The sequence below is a fragment of the Epinephelus lanceolatus genome, chromosome 14 (genome assembly GCF_041903045.1).
Source record: "Epinephelus lanceolatus isolate andai-2023 chromosome 14, ASM4190304v1, whole genome shotgun sequence".
NCBI lineage: Eukaryota > Metazoa > Chordata > Actinopteri > Perciformes > Serranidae > Epinephelus > Epinephelus lanceolatus.
In genome coordinates this window covers 34009142-34023588 of record NC_135747.1, presented here as the reverse complement: position 1 = coordinate 34023588, position 14447 = coordinate 34009142, and the positions used below count along the sequence as shown (strand labels likewise).

Sequence of the window (14447 nt, the reverse complement as noted above, 5' to 3'; positions counted from 1 at the left end):
TCACATGTGATCAGCCTCCGTTTTTAGAACACAGGAGACTGTATGGAGCTCACTTCCTGTTTGCAAACTCTCCTGATACAGCTAAACAGTACACTAAAATATGTTTCTAAGAACATTTGGGGCGAGAATTAGGCAATACAGTGACAGGATCTCGGTTTATATTTGATCAGCGCTGCCTTGTTTGACAGTTTGATCGAAGTTTGGTCTCAGTTTGAGACACAGAGAGTCGGGTCTCTCTCAATCCGTCTCTATACTCTGTGTCTTAATGTGGAAGTACAGTCTATAGTCTGAGCAACAGCCCCAGAGCCACCTCAGATCTGTGCAGGGAGATCTAGGCACTGGTGAGATGGAGGGACGTTTACTATAGTTCATTGAAACATACTACCTACACTGTTATGATGATATTGTGTCGGCTGAAAATCGGCAAAGTATTACTTTGATGAATATTCATTTGAATCAGGGATAAAATCTCTAAAGTCTCCATCAAGTCACCACAAATACCGTGGAACATCAAATATCAGTATCCAGCTGTGTGATGGAATTAAATTATCATCGAACCTCCACATGCAAAGTGTAAAAACATTATAGATTTCAGCTTTAATGTTGAAGTCCTTTCTCAATAACTGTTGTGTTTGCGATGGTGCTTTACCTGCCAGCAGGTGTGTGGGGACTTCCTCTCCAAAATGTACTGTGTGAGAGGCGACGGCTCCAGCTCGTATTTGTCGAAGGGCACCTTGTCGATCACCATGGGCTCAGCGTCCAGACAGGAGAAACGAACGTGGGGGTGGGCTGAGCGGGGGGGCTGTGTGGGTCACAGAGGGAGAGGTACATACTGTTAAGAGTCCACGCTACATCACATTAACATTCTGCACTGTAAAAATCATCATGTAGGTATAATAATGGACACGAAATACTGTTTATATGATTTGATCTCCCATTTGAGCTCAGGATTTGTCAATATCTTCCAGCTGATATTTAACATAGCTTCACTACAACATACCAGCTGTTCTGTACATGTTGTGCTTGTTGTGTCTGTTAACAATATGAAATATACACATTAAATATATTGCCTATTACATATCCTGATTATATATCAGATATAAAATTGTCAGTAACTGGCACTGAAATCCTGTATTGTTCTTAATCTGATGAAATGGAAACACTGAGTTCCTTCTGCTCTCAGCTTCCTGTGCTGTACTTTTCCTTGTTATATTGTGCAATATATTTGGGCCGTGTAATTCTGTTTTATTACCTTCTCTACTTCTCTATTTGCTCCATTGTTATTGCAGGTACTGTGTGACCTTTTTGTTGAGCGTCTGTACAAACAAACATACTTTTCATGTCTTTCTCTTTCTCACTGTTTCATCTGTATTATATATGGACTTTCTTTGGAACAAAAACACTTGTGTCCATTCTTTGAAAAACATTAGAAGTATAGAAGATTTGTGTCTGAGGGTTGCTTTCGGACCTAGAGTCGTCTCCTTTGGTCTGAATCAGGCACTAATTTTGTTCCAAAGTTGTATAATTGCCTAGAGTTGGTTCATGTTCTCACAGCAGCATTTACAAGAGGACCAGATCAAATGCCTTGTGTGAGAAAGTTGCTCTTGATTGGTCAGAATTTCCATGTGGGAAAAATCCAGGAAGTAAAGCAAACGTTGAAGAAGAGTACACTTGCAAGATAAATGTGACACTTTCTAATGTCACAATGGAGGGACAACTACGCAGGTTGATTTTAGCACTGCTCATCGTGGACTATATTGCTGTCATTGTTCATTTTAGTCAAACCATACAGTTTGAAAACGAGGCGCGGCTCCAACTAGAAAACAATGTGTTGATGCATTGGATGTGCTGAATGTGCATATTAAGGCGGTACAGGAGGAGGTGCACATTAATAATCCTCCAGGACTGTAACATGCTCATGTTTAACCCAAACAATGTGTCATGTGACTGCAGTTGGTTCAGATCGAGGTCAGAACACGTTCTCACCACAAACGAACCACACCAGAGTTCGTTTGTAACCAGACTGAGACCACCTCTTCAAGAAGGTCTCGGTCCGGTTGTTTAGGTGCACACCTGAGTGTGATTGCCGTGTTCACACCTGCCCAAATAACTGCACATAGGGGGCAAACAAACTTGAGTTCGACTGAACCGAACCAAACAGGGCAGATGTGAAAGCACCTTTAGTACTTTACAGACAGTGAAAAAAATGTGCAAAAGTGCATGTAGTGCAAACATTTCAGTCCATGTTTGACTGTCCTCCGTGCAAGATGAGGCATGCATGACGAGTCACCCTATATGTGGGTGACTCTTCAGGTGCACCTAGTCAGTCACTGGGGCTTGACAGAACAAACATGAAGCCAATTGCCAGCAGGTTAAGTCATTACAAACACAGCCTAACAACTAGCCCTGACACATTCTCATACACATACTGATGAATATTCTTACAAATTTCGGCTTGTGCACTTGTACATTCTTGTGTATGCGAATGCATCAGTGCTATAGAGTTGTTTTGGTATGTTTGTAATGACACCTGTAGCATAACCCACATACAGGGTGACTCATCATGCATGCAGTGAGGAAAGTCAAACGTGGACTGCAACATTTGCACTTTTGCACATTTTTTCACTGTCTGTACAGCCACAAGATGCAAACAGAAGAATGTGAAAATCCAAACAACAGTCTGAATCTCTTTTGTTTTCTGTGTGCACGTCTTCATGACTACTGCACTGGAGAAGACGACTAAGAAAGGATGGTTTTTAAAGGCACAGCTTGACCCTTGTGACCCAAAAACAGGTCCTGAAACTCACAGAACACAAATGTCCTGAATGGTTACATTGCAGCTTGTTTCATTGCTGCTGACTGCTGTGCTCTTTCTCAACAGTGGACAACTTTAGAAATCTGTTGTTCTCATTAGTTACTTAGAAAAAAAACCATGGGAATAAATGGTCCAGGTTGATTTCATGTCGTTAATTCCTCCACAAGTTCCTTACCAGTGTGGGGGAGTTCTGGTCCGGCCAGAAGGCCTCAGGGATTGGCCAGTGACCAATGGGAACACCAGTTTTAGGGTTGGGTCGTACGTAGATCAGCTTGTGACAACAATGCCAGGCCTGTGGACCGGACTTCACCGCCTCAGCTGGAGCATCTGAGCAGACACACACATTAACAGAGGAAGCTGACATCACGGGGAAAACAGCCGTAAGCAGTTAAAGACAAGAAGGTGTTTGTGAGGTACGAAACACAACAGAGTGATTTGGATGAACCATAACAGTGTGTGGGCAGTTTAAATATGAAGGTGGGGGTTTAAACAGTGACATCCACCAGCAGCCACGGCAAAGAAAAGCTCAGAGAGGATTAAAAAAAACTGAGTGGGAGAGAGAGCAAAAGAGATTCTCCACTAATCAAACAGATGCAGTGCAGCAGTTGTCAAAAAGGTCTTTTCAGAAATAGAGCCGGGAATAAAATGTCATTAAGACAGACAGAGGTGTCTCTTACCCTCTAAAGGAGGTGGGTCAGGTCCAGTCTTCTCAAAGTTTATCACCACTCCACTCTGAATTTTCTGCACCAGGGACTCCAGACACTGATTCAACATACGCTGAGAGAACACGCTGTAGGAACGTCCTGCAACACAGAGACATGCATCATAAAAAGACCTGAAAATGTGAAGACATTAAACAGTTCAATGGTTTTTAAATGAATATGAATAAAGTATTGAATCCACTTATTAAAGCTGAATCCTTTAAAATATTTTCTGGTTTTGTTTTTGGCAGTCTAAAGGGGTACCTGGTATTTTAAATTTGGAGACTGTTTTCACATTTTTTTGTGTCTAAGTGACTAATGGGAACAACCAGTTTTGAAACTGGTCCAGTATTGAGAGAGCAGCCACAGAAGAGGCCATTTACGTCCATTTAAAGTGCTTGTTTTTGCCACTGACAGGCTCAGATTGTTATCCTAAATCTAAGGACACATCGACCCCACTGACTCGATTCAACTGCGGCCCCTAGCACACAGCAGACGCATTGCGCTGCAGCTCGTCAAAAGACGACCACACAAACGTATTACTACTTTTACTGAAAGATCTGTACTTCCTCCACTTCTGCATTAGCTTAAAACGATGCGTGGACACCCTTAAAAGTTGATACATCACCTTAAGAGCCATGACTCAGCAGGCAATATCATTTTGGCCATGGTCTGTATAATAACGGGATTGTGGGTCGTTTAGCTCAAGATATTTCTCGACCTTAACGACGAGTCTCTTCTCATCCAGGCTTCGTTACACACAAGACACTGACAGTTACAGAGATCGCTTTATGGTGAGGAGAGAAATCGAGCTGCCAGAGGAGCAGAGAAAGAGAGCTGCTACAAGAGCTGGTATGTACAAGCAGAGAGCGAGTCTGGGGGTAAATAAATTTATTGCAGGGGCGGCGAGCCTGGAAATAGGACAGTGGTGTGAAGATATACAGGAGCACCAACATGCCACTAGCTGTCGCTGGTGTGGGGTTGTACATTGAAAATAATAAGGCTGTATTTCTTGATGCGTGCTGTTCGGTGACGGTGTGTTTTGGCCTTAAGTGTTAAGTGTCTTACGAGTAAGATTTTTTTTGTGTAACCGAAATCACCATCACCAAAACCACTAGACGCCATTTAAAGAAACTGTATTTTTATCATTGTAAAAGACCTCCGCCAAGTAGGTGATATTCCCTCCCCCTCTGCATCAGATTTTGCAGCCTGCATCACAATTAGGTTATTTGCATCACTATAATTATTAGGTTATATATGCCTTCACCATGGAGACACTGTGGTGTATTTATTTCGTTTTTATTTTGTACCAACACAGAATATAATATGTTTTTTTGTATTTTTCACTTTATTTTTTTCCAACACAGAACATTAATTTCAACTTTAGAATTACAACAATATTTAGCAAGTAGGACAAGACGTGCTTTCCGGCTACCAGATGGCGCTATTTTCACCGCCTTTAGAAATTGGAATTGCTGCTGAGGCTGACAGATGATAGATTTTATTTATTATTTTATCCACTTTGCTTCAACCAATCACCACCAAAATTCTATCATGTGTTCCTTGTCCCATTATCCACCTTTCCTGAAAATTTCATCAAAAACCATAACTTTTTGAGTTATTTTGCAGACAAACAAACAGACAAACAGACCAACGCCAGCCAAAACATAACCTCCTTGGCGGAGGTAATGAAACTCATAAAAACTGTCTTTGTTTTTCTTTCCACTGTTCCAACAATTACCCATTTGGTTGAAATAAAACCTTTAATTCACCCAGTTAGATGTGAAAACATGTTGGCTTAATACACGCTACAATTGCTGTTTATTTAAATGGAATGTGGTGGCTTTGGCAATAAAGATTTCCAAGCTTTTTCTGATTACACAATAAAAAAAAAGTCTGTCACAGCAGTAACATATCAAGATGTGTTTTTTGACGTATGTATATAAAATGTGTACAAGCTGGTATATGCCCTTATTTATTGCTCAAAAGTAGCTTTGGTACCATATTGGGGTACACAGGTACATATTCTTGATTTATTTTTATTATGAATATGGGCTACAGGTGTGGCATGTCACATGAGGGTATTTAAGATGGCGACTTTCTGTCACGTATCAGACATCTGAGGAAGAGCCGTGTGGCTCAAACGTCACTCTGCATTAAAATCCTTCTAAACAGGAGCTACTTGGTGTGCAGACTTTTTTTTTTTGCTTTGCCAGATGCTTCTTTGGTCCAGCACCCACTCCTTTGGACGCTGGGATGTGTGTGTGTGTCTTTTGCACTGTTTTCACAAAAACATGGGAAAATAAAGTTCAGGTTAAAAATACCAAAGTTACCTTTTAAGGCTGCATGGATCATTTTTGGGGACAATAGGGAGCACTGAAACAAGCTGGCAGACTAATATTTTACATGTCATCAGAGTAAAATTTGTTCTAGTGTTAACACTGTCATTAGAGCACATCCATCAGACCTACAGAAACATTTTCATTAATTTATAATCTCATATCTTGTCTCCCTCTTCAGCTCCACCAACACCTGAGAACAATATCTGGCTCTCGCTCCTTTCTTTACCAGCTAGTCTCTACCTTTGTCTGCTGTCTGGTGCTGAACTCCTGTTCAGTGGCTTTATCTGAGCTTGTTAACAGGAAACAGCTACCTGCTGCTGTAGGAGCAGGGTTAAGGCTGTTCACACAGTAAATGAGCCGTAAAAAACAAAATACGGAGCTATGAGAGGCTGGAAGGCTCCAAGGAGCTGAGAGGAACTACTGGGAGACGGATGATAATTATCTGTGGATTTGTTAGAATGAGCGACTACATTATCATAACATGTTGTCAGAGTAACTACATGTACTTTGACTCATAGTTAATATAGACAGCGCTGATAAGTGCAGCTGTAAGTAACAAAATTTAACTAAAACTCTAAGATTAAAGGATAGTTTGGAGTTTTTACAGTGGAGTTGTATGAGGTACTTATCTATAGTCAGTGTGTTGCCTACTGTAAATGTTGATCGGCACGTTGACAGATTAATTTTCATTTTGCAGTTCTGGGTAAAAAGTTTTTAAGGGATGAGGAAATACAGTGAGTGCTGGACGGAGCAGTGAGTGACAACAATCCCGCCCACATTTAAGGGTACGGTTTGCAGTGGAAACGCTAGAGTCTAGGTACCATGTCTGAAGGGTTACTTTTGGTTCCAAAGGTACCATACTGAAAGTATTTGGTGGAAACGGGGCTTAATATGACGATGAATAAGTACCTCATACAACCCCACTTCAAAAGATCTGAACTATATCTTTAACATTCGAAGGATTAAAACTTTAAAAAGTTAGATGACATTTTTCATTTTGCAGTTCTGGGTAAAACATTTCCGGATTGATCTTTGCATCTGCATCACTTCATTAACTAAATAAATACATGTGCATTTGCATAAAATGGTATGTGTCCACTGTGGTTACTTGGTGCAGTGAGGGCGTCATGATGTGTACAATGTCAATATTGTGGGAATTATATTATCACAGTGTCGAGAAGAAGGTTATTTTTGCAAGGGGAAAAAAATGTGACGGCTACTTTCTCGTGGAATAAAAAGAAATGTAAGTTTCAAGGATAAAATCTGACAAGTGCTTTGACATCTGTCTTGAACGAAGAATAAAACTGAATCAAAATGAATCAAATCAGAGAAAGATAAGTGAACATATCCACCTCTATTACTCAGATATATGACTACCAGAATGTTTTCAATGTCGCTTTTCTTGTATGGGGACACAAAAGATTTGAGACTGAAAGCTTAACACAAGATTTTAAAAAAAGGTGCCACCTTTAGAGCACAAACCTGACCATGGATGTATCAACCACCTGTTAAAATAACTATTAAATAATGCTGGATAAAAGCATTTTTTTATAATGTTTTTCATGGTGTTTTAGTTGGTGTCTCACTACGGCAGCGTATTGCATTCACTTGACAAATAAAAAAAAGCCCTGTTTTTCTGAGTAATTCTTTCTGTTTTTCAAAGTTATTTATTTATTTTTCTGTTTTTTGGTGAAATTTTTTCTGTTTTTCTGAGTAATTTTTTCCCTGTATTTCATGGTAATTTTTTTTCCTGTTAATTTTTTTTTTGTGGTAATTTTTTTCTGTTTTTTTGTGGTACTTTTTTTTCTGTTTTTCTAAGTAATATTTTCTGGTTTTCTGAGTATTTTTTACCCTGTTTTTCTGAGTAATATTTTCTGTTTTTCTGAGTATTTTTTTTCTGTTTTTCTGAGTAATATTTTCTGTTTTTCTGAGTAATATTTTCTGTTTTTCTGAGTATTTTTTCCCTGTATTTCATGGTATTTTTTTCTGTTTTTCTGAGTAATATTTTCTGTTTTTCTGAGTAATTTTTTCTGTTTTTTTCTGAGTATTTTTTTCCCTGTTTTTCTGAGTAATATTTTCTGTTTTTCTGAGTAATATTTTCTGTTTTTCTGAGTATTTTTTCCCTGTATTTCATGGTATTTTTTCTGTTTTTCTGAGTAATATTTTCTGTTTTTCTGAGTAATATTTTCTGTTTTTTTCTGAGTATTTTTTCCCTGTTTTTCTGAGTAATATTTTCTGTTTTTCTGAGTAATATTTCTGTTTTTCTGAGTATTTTTTCCCCTCTATTTAGTGGTAATTTTTTTCTGTTTTTCGTGATGTTTTTTTTTCCTGAACAGGGAGACAAGATACTTCAAAATCTTGCGAGAAGCTCCCACCTGGCACCTGCAAGTGACACCTGCATCCAGTGTCCAAAATTAACTTTTTGACTCACTGGCCAAATGGCTAGTGAATGTTCAAACTTTACCAGCCACTCAGTAGATTACCATTGTTTTTTTGGCTGGTGAATGAAGCAAGGTTACTGGCCACTTGCTTATTTTACTAGTATTTGGCTAGTGGCTAGTGTTAATTTTGGACCCTGCCTGCATCCATGGATGTATTTTGCCATATGTGTCCAACTGATTCTGGAGAAACACTGCAATGTCCAGCAGATCTGAATGGGCTTTTCGTCTGAACAACCCCAAAGTCTTAAGGTGCCTGCGTAAAATCGACAAACTAATGATAACACCATCTATATGACTTAAAGACAAGAGTATCTCCCAGTGTCTCAAACCCAAAGCAAAGTAAAACTGGATTAAACTGTTCTATTGCTCTCTTAACTCAGGAAAAAATACTCTGAAAAACAGAAAAAATTACCCCGAAAAACAAAATAAAAACTACCACGAAAAACAGAAAAAAATTATCATCAAAAACAGAAAAAAATACCATGAAAAACAGAAAAAATTATCATCAAAAACAGAAAAAAAATTACACCGAAAAACAGAAAAAAATACCATGAAAAACAGAAAAATAAAAAAAATTACTCAGAAAAACAGAAAAAAAATACCCAATAAAACAGATTATTTTTTTATTTGTCAAGTGAATGCAATACCCTTCCGTAGTCTCACAACTCTTTTTTGAGTGGTCCCCAACACTTTTAATTTTGTCAAGGGGGAGGGGGGTAAATTATATTGAATATTGTAATTTTATAAACATATTCCCTCTGTACCCTCATGTATTTTTAATGTGTGTTATGGAGTGACACCGAAATAAAGTTTATCTATCTATTAAATAATGCTGGATAAAAGCACATATTTAAATATAGAGCATGCTTAGATTAACTCAAACACTACAGTATCAGACTATAGATACAGTACGATTACAAGCGCTCTCCACTTTACACTGTGCTCATCTTCATGGGGCCGTATCAGTCCTTTACACTCACTAGATGTCACCGGCATGCAAAGAGGTACATTTGCATGAAACGTAGCTCCAGAGCTCTGAATCTACTTCGTTTATTTGTCACAGCATCAGTCACAGGGCAGTGAAGGTCACATGAGTAAAGCCCATGAATCAGACAGAAAGTCTTGCGAAACTACAACCGATTAGTCTAACTCAGCCTTCTGGCCATTTGCTGCCTCCAACTTCACCTCCAGTGACCTTGTTATGCACCCATTCACTCCCTGGTTTCAATAGGCCGCGGCTTTGTGTCAGGTCTGCCATCAGCAGTAATGGACAGGCAGCATGTACTGTAGACTGTCACTGACAATGGAGCTGTGTCATGTTCTGCATTCAGCACCACCGACTGCCACACAGGGCTTTGGTGAGCTCGGCTCTATCTCTCTATGTGTGTGTTAATCATAACCTGCCATCAGCATCGTTCTAGTGCGTTCCTCCTGCCAGCTGCTTCCACAGCCGGGCAGTGTGAGGACTGGAGACAGGAGGGATAAAAGTCCACGTCTATAAGAGGATGTTCTTTAAAACTGGTAGGTAGGCAGCGGATCAAAGTCATAGGCCTGGAAGTATCGTGACAGGCCTGTAAGTGGGACAAAGACGGTGCCAATCCTGGACCAGGTGGGAAAATCTGAGCTTTTGGGTCTTAAAGGAATACCACCCAAATTACCACCTCCCCCATGTTACACTGAGTTTGTAAAGAAACTTGCATGCCTCCACTGTCAACTGAGAATCCAAAGTTGAGAAGATTCTTAATGAATTGAAACCATTGGTGTCTGTGTGTATTTCCTGGTTACAAACCAAGTAGAGCTGTCCCGAACACCATTTTTGGAGCTTTGAAACAACAGCATAAATAAATACAACTATAGCCTATGTCAGTGTTTAATAATGTTGGATTAGGCTGCTATTCTTTATTTCATGGGCTATTTAAAATTTTTGGGGTAATGCATACATAGTAAAAAAAGAAAAACAAAAACCCCCCAGAAGCATTTACATATTGATTTAGATGTCAACTACCATGATAATGGTAGAGGCTTCAAAGCATTTGGGACAGCCCTATCTCACAGTATAATCTAAGTCAGTGGTTCCCAACTGGTCCAGCCACGGGGTCCAGATTTCTTCTTAGTCATTAGCTCAAGGTCTACACAGTTAAATATTTGCATCATATTTGCCTGTCGCCATGTCCTCAAGCTAGTTTGTTGTCTCTGTCAAGTAGGCGTCCGTTAGTAACTCACTCTACGGCAGAGAATTACACTTCAAAATAAAAGCTTTGTGCCGGAAATTCACTGTGCTTTAAATAAAGTGTGGTTTTTACAAACTTGACACGTTTGCAAGTTAACTGTGGTCTATTCAGAATGAACCTGCGACCCACTAGTTGGGAGCCACTGATCTAAGTCTCATTTATCCAGTTGTATGCTCGGTACATCCCAAACAGACAGAAGTTTCCGACGGGGAAACCAACTGAAAATTAAACTCATCTATGCTCCTTTCAAAGTCAGACTCCGCTGAGTGATTTTACCTCGCTGAACACAGGAGCTGCTGGTCTACGTCTGCTCGGATCAGTTTGTTAGTTTGTGTTATTGTGTGACTTTGGTGTTTTAGAGGGTGACTTCAAATTCACCAAAGTCTCACAATAACACAAAGTAACTAACTGATTGAGGCAGTGGTAGACCAGCAGCTCCTGTGTTCAGTCAGGTAAAACTACTTTAAAGAGAGAATATAAAATTTTCAAATGCGGTATCTTCAACCACCTGTACAACGCGAGGTCAGGCATTGTGTGCAACCCTTGTGCCTTTTCTGTGCCAGCTTTCAAGAGTGTTGTGGCAGGTTGCGTCTGAGGTTGCTAAGCAACCTTAACAAGCACCGTATCATAGCCTATTTACCTGAAATCCTGAGTGCAGAGCTGATCTTCTTCCAGGAACTGTTTATAAGTGTGTACGCCTTCTTCTCCATATTTACCACAGACTGATATTTATGGAAGAAGGGAAAGATATCTGTCGGCTGTGATTGGTTGTTCTTCGTCATAACATTGCACGCTGCTGCGTTCCAAAAGTTGGACTCAGTTATCTCAGGGTGCAGCCATCGCGCCATGAAAAATATGGGCTCGGGAATGCGTGCATGCAGTGTTGCTCTGGTGTTTGATCGTGCCAGCTGCGTGTCTACAGTGAAAACAACTGATGTGAGGGCGCAAAAAACGCGGCATGTGTATGGCCCCTTAGTTTAGCGCCCCATCAGAGCGCTGTCGGTTGACTGGATAAATGAAATCCAGATTATACTGCATGAGTTTGTGTTAAGAGTTTGTAAGCTGATGTTTTGATACAGTTTTGCTGTCATTAAATGCGGACCACTATGACTTTAATTCATCACTAATTTTCTTTTTTTTTTGATTCTTTGTTCACTGTTTGCATGCGAGAAAAGTTTTCTTAAAGAATTCAGCGTAGGACAGGCTGAGTAACTGATGTACAAATGGTCATTTGGGGGACAAAGTTTTCCTTTAATCAACAAAGACTCCTAAAGTGCACTTGAGCAAAGCGCTAACCCGCTTCACAACAGCTCCAGCAGGCCGCCTCAGTGGTTAAAACAAGCACATACTGTGTTTGTACTCGGCTCCCACTGGCAAACCTGTAAACACAAGTAACTCTGAATGTTGAGCAAGACAGTGCTGAGACAGAGCTCGGGGCTGTCCCCCACTGGACTGAGAAACAGCTGCCAAGGCATGCTTCCTCACTGTCACCAAGTTCTTTTCCCTCTCCAAAACAAAAAATACAAGAAAACACACCCATTATTCTCCTCTTTCTTTGTATTGATAGAGATGATTCATCCGCTGCGCTGCAGAATGCATTCGACAAATAGCTATTTTGATCTGATGTTATAAATACTTTGAGCTTGTCCCGGCTTGTTCCAACGGGCTCTGCTGTAGAAATGTTTTTCTCAGATAAAGGTCATAATAACAGCCATTTACAAACAATCAGCTGTTACTCTGTGAACAATAACAAGTAACTAAAATATTCTGGTGTGCAGATGATCAAGAACATAAATAAAGAATAAAACTGTCATGTCTTTGTTAGCCAGCTGTCTGACTCCTGAAGAAGAGGTGGAGAATGACTGTGTAGTCTTTACTTTTTTGTCCCTTACAAAGGTAAGTAGTATATATGTGGTTTTGGGCAGAGGTAGGTTTTATGTAGGACTATAGTTATTAGAGTCCATCTATCCATTGCTTTTCAACCACTTATCTGAAGCCGAGTCGCAAAGACAGCAGGTTGAGCAAAGTATTCCAGACGTCCCTCTGCCCAGCAACGCTTTCCCATATTAGATGAGATATGTAATCCCTCCAGTGTGTTCTGGGTCTGCCCTGAGGCCTCTTACCAGTGGGATGTGCCCAGAACACCTCTAAGGTGACCAGGAGGATCCTGATCAGATCCCCGAACCACCTCAACTGACCCCTTTGGACGCGAAGGAGCAGCGGCTCTACTCTGAGCTCCCTCCGGATGTCCGAGCTCCTCACCCTATCTCTAAGGCTGAGCCCAGACACCCCACGGAGGGAACTCATTTCAGTCGCTTGTATCTGCCATCTCATTCTTTCGGTCACTACCCAGAGCTCATGACCATAGGTGAGGGTTGGGACGTAGATGGACCAGTAAATCGAAAGCTTTGCCTTCTGGCTCAGCTCCTTCTTCACCTGCCAAACCACCGATCCATCTCACGCCCCATTCTAGTGATTAGAGTGCGTTAGGTTAATCATTATTGTGCCAACAAGTAAGTGCAAGTACTAATCACGGTGGCTACTTTACTGGAGAGGGTCTAAATAGCCACAGGTTGCCTACCCCTGGTCTAACCAAAGATATTTCTTGGACTTGACAAAACTCCTCCACAGCTGCAGATGTTAGACATCATATTATTCTAATGATGAGTAATTTTCTTTTGTGTGTAAAATTGGTGGACTGCCCCTTTAACTACACACTATACATTAAGCAAACACCAGCCTGCACTCAGTCCGCCTACCTCCAGTGACCTCACACATGGGAGTGATTGGAGAATCATCAGGCGGGACGCCACCCAGGGGCTCGGGCTCCACCGAAGCGTTGCCGGGGATGCGCAGCACCAGAGCGAACAGACGCTGATCCCAGCGGAAGGGCTCCTTGGTCAGCTCACTGCCGGGCAGCGGGGTGGTCAGAGGCAGATGGAGCTGGACGGTGGAGGAAGGAAACAGAGGATTGAGTGTTAATGACAAATCTATCAGGTATTTAATTCACTGCATTATCCGAAAACACATATTCCCATGTGGCTCTCATCTACAGACCTTTTTTTTTTTTTTTTTAAACTTGAACTTGCTGTAAATGTACCACATCCAGTGTTACAGACTGTCACAGAAAATGTGCTTCATATTGCCCACCACTAGTCTGGGTTGTCACCAAGAACAAAAGAGCACATCTAAGGTTGGTAGTTAAACAACCGTAATTAATGCTAATGTTCAAGCAGACACCTTCTACAAACTGAGCTCCTCTTACAGTAACAAGCGTCTCTCCATCTCTGCTCCTCAAACACAGGATTTCTTAGAAACTCTCTTTTCAGACAATCCTCAGGCAGCCCAGACTTTTAAATAACTGCCAGGAGAGCTGCAATTAAAGTCAAAACTTGCCCACCAAACGTCACTCTGTGCCCAGTCTGAACAAGCACAAACCTGGAATTATCACAGAGCCCATAAATTAGACCGCCGCTGCAGAATCAACGATTTAATTGTATGTGTTTGACCTCCAAGCTACAAAACTGAAAGTCCTCTCCGTCTCACGGGGAGCAGCAGCACTAACAGTCAACCTGGATGACAGACATGGCAACTTACAGATGGAGAGCCAGAAATAAATTAATAATTGAAGGCAGAACGAGTTACTGAGTCACTGGGAGGCAGATTTACTCTGACGAGCAAGCCACAAAGGAATCAACGTGTTCACGGCTTTTCAAAGGCAACAGACTACTGATATTTGTAGTTCTGCTGTCGTTATTAGTTTTAGTTATTAGTTTGAGTTTAAAATGATTTAATTGGAGCACATCAGGCAGTTCCAGCATCTCAAATGTAAATTTCAGATTTTCTGTTAAATCTTACTGTTAAATTGAATATCTTTGGTTTTTGGACTGTTGGTCAGACAAAACAATCGATTTAAC

General features: G+C 40.7%; 1 protein-coding gene across 1 annotated transcript in view; it reads right to left on the bottom strand.

The window, feature by feature from the left end:
- ints6 (integrator complex subunit 6) overlaps window positions 1–14447 on the bottom strand; it is a 44517-nt gene that overhangs the window by 14753 nt on the left and 15317 nt on the right. The window contains exons 5-8 of the mRNA XM_033617946.2: window positions 13290–13473; window positions 3493–3618; window positions 2991–3142; window positions 650–802 (exon numbers count right to left, since the gene is read on the bottom strand). Of these exons, the coding sequence (XP_033473837.1) occupies window positions 650–802; window positions 2991–3142; window positions 3493–3618; window positions 13290–13473 (615 nt within the window). The remainder of the gene's footprint in view (window positions 1–649; window positions 803–2990; window positions 3143–3492; window positions 3619–13289; window positions 13474–14447) is intronic.